This window comes from Rhea americana, unplaced genomic scaffold (assembly GCF_003343005.1).
Source record: "Rhea americana isolate MKP2758 unplaced genomic scaffold, rheAme1 scaffold_142, whole genome shotgun sequence".
In the NCBI taxonomy this organism is placed as follows: Eukaryota; Metazoa; Chordata; class Aves; order Rheiformes; family Rheidae; genus Rhea; species Rhea americana.
The window spans coordinates 219,382-223,477 of record NW_028185506.1 but is presented as its reverse complement, the minus strand read 5'-3'; the positions used below and the strand labels follow the sequence as shown (position 1 = coordinate 223,477).

Here is a 4,096-nt window from a genome sequence, read left to right as displayed (position 1 = left end):
CCTAGTGGGCAGAGTGGGATGTTTCTTGCTGGTGTGAAAGCCAATCCATTGCGTCTGAGAGTATGTGCATGGTGGGGCTTGGAGGCTGGTTTCTCTTCTCCCTGGCAGCCTTCATCCTACAAGTGAGCTTTATGCCTTCAAAAGCAGAGCATCTCCATCACTTCTTCCCCAGCACACAAGAGAAGAGGACTGGGGCAGGGGGGGAGGATGAAGGAGGGGGGAGAAAGGTGATGGAAATTTGCTGAGTTGGCATTGCAAGAACTCACTTCCCAGCCGCCCTGTGATTTATTTATTTATTTGTTTGTGTGTGTGTGTGTGTGTGTGTGTGTGTGGTAACTCTGTGACAGCAGCCGCAGCAATGGTCGAGTTGGAGAAAAAAACGGCCGGATCGAGTTAAAGGCAAAAGGAGACGGCTGGGGAGGGGACCCTAGCCTGGGGTGTGAGCCCCATACGCCTTGTGTGTCCTGGTCTGGGAGGACGGGACACCTCACCTTACCTCCCCTCTTCTCCCTCCTCCCCCTAAGATACTTGTTCACTCCGCTCTTCACCCTCCTTTCATCCCTGACACCTTTCCCCTCATTCTACCTATCCTTTCCTTGTTTGGGTATTTCTATCATTTAGGCTCCTCTTCCTTCCCTTCCTCAAGCTTCATCCCAAGTCATCATTCCTCCCTCCAGACCCTAACCCTCCCCTCACCATCCTGCACTACATTGTCCTGAAATTCTCTGCTCCCCTCCATCCTCCTGCCCACTCTCAAGCTCCTCTCCCTCCCTTGTCTTCCCTGGCCCTGGGTCTCCCATCCTGTGTGCCACAATGACCGTGATGGCTGGAGAGAACATTGATGAGACTTCCGCACTACCTGGCCACCCTCAGGATAGCTACCAGCCTGCTGTCCACGATGACCATGAGTGCTGTGAGCGCGTAGTGATAAACATTGCTGGTCTACGCTTTGAGACACAGCTGAAGACCTTAGCCCAGTTTCCCAATACACTGCTGGGCAACCCCAAGAAGCGCATGCGGTACTTTGACCCCTTGCGCAATGAGTACTTCTTTGACCGGAATCGACCCAGCTTTGATGCCATCCTCTACTATTACCAGTCCGGAGGGCGGCTTCGCCGGCCAGTCAATGTGCCCCTAGACATGTTCTCTGAGGAAATCAAGTTTTATGAGCTGGGTGAAGAGGCCATGGAGAAGTTCCGTGAAGATGAAGGGTTCATCAAAGATGAGGAGAGACCCTTACCTGAGAAAGAATACCAACGCCAAGTATGGCTCCTCTTTGAGTACCCAGAGAGCTCTGGGCCTGCAAGGGTCATTGCAATAGTCTCTGTCATGGTGATCCTCATCTCCATCGTGATCTTCTGCCTAGAGACATTACCTGAGCTGAAGGAGGACAAGGAGTATACTGTGCAGCGCACTGACAACACTACCCAAGTCTACAAATCCAACATCTTCACTGATCCATTCTTTGTTGTGGAGACCTTGTGTATCATCTGGTTCTCCTTTGAGCTGGTGGTACGCTTCTTTGCCTGCCCCAGCAAGACTGACTTCTTCAAGAATATCATGAACTTTATCGACATTGTGGCCATCATCCCCTACTTCATCACCTTGGGCACTGAGATGGCCGAGAGAGAGGGGACTCAGAAAGGGGAGCAGGCCACCTCCTTGGCCATCCTGAGAGTCATCAGACTGGTAAGAGTCTTTCGAATCTTCAAACTCTCCCGGCACTCTAAGGGCCTCCAAATTTTGGGACAGACCCTCAAAGCAAGCATGAGAGAGCTAGGTTTACTAATCTTCTTTCTCTTCATTGGGGTGATCTTGTTCTCTAGTGCGGTATATTTTGCTGAGGCTGAAGAACCTGAGTCTCATTTCACAAGTATCCCTGATGCTTTCTGGTGGGCGGTGGTATCCATGACCACTGTGGGCTATGGTGACATGTACCCTGTGACAATTGGAGGCAAAATCGTAGGCTCCTTGTGTGCCATCGCTGGTGTGCTGACAATTGCCCTGCCTGTACCTGTCATCGTGTCCAACTTCAACTACTTCTACCACCGAGAAACAGAAGGGGAAGAACAGGCTCAGTTACTTCATGTTAGCTCCCCTAATTTAGCATCTGACAGTGATCTCAGTCGCCGCAGCTCCTCCACAATCAGCAAATCTGAGTACATGGAAATCGAAGAGGATATGAATAATAGCATAGACAATTTTAGAGAGGCTAATCTCAGAACTGGCAACTGTACTGTAGCCAACCAAAACTGCGTTAATAAAAGCAAGCTGCTGACTGATGTATAAACAAAAAAACAAAATCCCCATTCACATCTTGAAGACTTTAAGTGACATAGTCACACTTTGTAGATGCTTTACTGATAGCCTTTGAATGCTTTATTTACCTCGTAAATGCATTGTTGCATTGCGAATTTTTGCTCCATGATAAAGAAGCTTCCAGGATCCATGAAAAATAAGATTTTGTTTATTAAAAAAAATTTCCCCCGATAAATAATAACCATTTAAACTAGCTTAGTTTTAAACCATAAAATTTCCACCTGATAAGTGATAACCATTTGAACTAGTTTAGTTTTAAACCATATGATGGTAGATCTAAACTTTTTTCTCTCTCTCTCTCTCTTTTTTTTTTTTAGTTAAGTCAACTTTAAATTAATTAAGACAGTTTTTAAAGCTATAAATCATATGCATGGATTCCAGTAAAAATATTCTGCAAAACTGCACAATTGCAAGAAAGTGCATCAGATAATAAAAAGTTTAGCAAAAATATGCAGCAAGCATTTGTCATTGTTTTTATGAAGGAGTGCAAATTTTCCCTCCACCCCCCATGAGAAAAATTACCTAGTTCTAATCTACAGATACACACAGCACCTTATTAAAAATACACTTAAGCTTGGTGTTTTTTGCTGTCCTTAGAAGAACTATCCTAAAAGAGGGAAACAAACAAACAAAACTGAAGACAAAACATCTGCAAAGTTGCTAAGTTTTCTTAAATGCAGATGGTTTAAACACACTTTTCCTTTTCCCTGTCTAGAACTGGATACAAAACGTTTAGTCCCTCTGTTGCAAGATAGCACAATGCAGTTTAATAGAAGCATGTTTGAATTTGATACTATTTATTTTATAATCGCATGCCTGAAATGTTACCTCAGACAATAGCAGATAAGCTTTCGTTTGAACTGAATCTTATAAAAATAGGTCCTTTATCTCTCTTTTTTTCTTTTTCTTTTTGATTTGCATTCACCAAAAGTGCACTCCTTAATTTATTAAATTGTTGGCTAGTAATTTAAAGTACTGTATTTAAGTGCGTATGTTAGTCAAAAGGGAACAATAACTTTTGAAGATCAAAGCATGTTCAAATATTCAGCATTATGGCCTATTTGATTAAAGTGTAACTTGAATTAGTTAATGCATGAATTGAATAATAATAATAATAATAATAATAATAAACAAAATTAAAAAATGCTTGTTAGACTGAGGGCCTGAATGAACTGACTAGAGAAACCTGATGGTTTTCCTGCATTGCTCAGGGAAATATGTTGGCTTTTGTCCAGGCATTGTCAGAAAAGAACATATTCCTTAAAGGGAAAACTGTATGGAAAATTAAGAAGTCAAGGTATATATAGCAACACCTAAGAACTAGTATCCTGTATTGTTGAAAGGTTCAGATGCATGCCTTCAGTGCATTCTCAGAATGTAAATGAAACCTATTATATGCATCCAAACTGCAGCAGCTAGTTTCTTTTGTAGTCATTATTCAGGATTTTTTTATTCCCCTTAAACTCACTGAAGAAACTCAACAGATTGTTACAGATAGTTGTGTAGTGCCTTTATCTTATATCCACTGAATTGCTGAAAGTGCCTCCAGGAACTGAGCAGATTAGAGACAATGAAGGAAGGGACAGAGCACCAAGGCAGGGTTAGGAGTGGTCTATAAGGCGTCTTGACAAAGAACAGAAAGAGACAGAGGAGGAAAGAAAAAGAGAGTTTGAGTGAGAGGGACACAGAAGAGAAGGGCAAAGACCACCAATGCCCATGGGATACCTTCCTTCCTCTGAGAGTCCAATGCTATAGGCTCAGCATTTACCTCTGCCAT

General features: G+C 43.1%; 1 protein-coding gene across 1 annotated transcript; it reads left to right on the top strand.

Annotated features, from left to right (window-relative positions):
* The first annotated feature begins 779 nt into the window (after positions 1-779).
* Positions 780-2,370, top strand: LOC146599258 (potassium voltage-gated channel subfamily A member 1). The gene has a single exon (XM_085298803.1). It carries the CDS (start codon positions 814-816, stop codon positions 2,287-2,289), a length of 1,476 nt encoding a protein of 491 aa, XP_085154929.1. The 5' UTR covers positions 780-813; the 3' UTR covers positions 2,290-2,370.
* Positions 2,371-4,096: the final 1,726 nt, after the last annotated feature.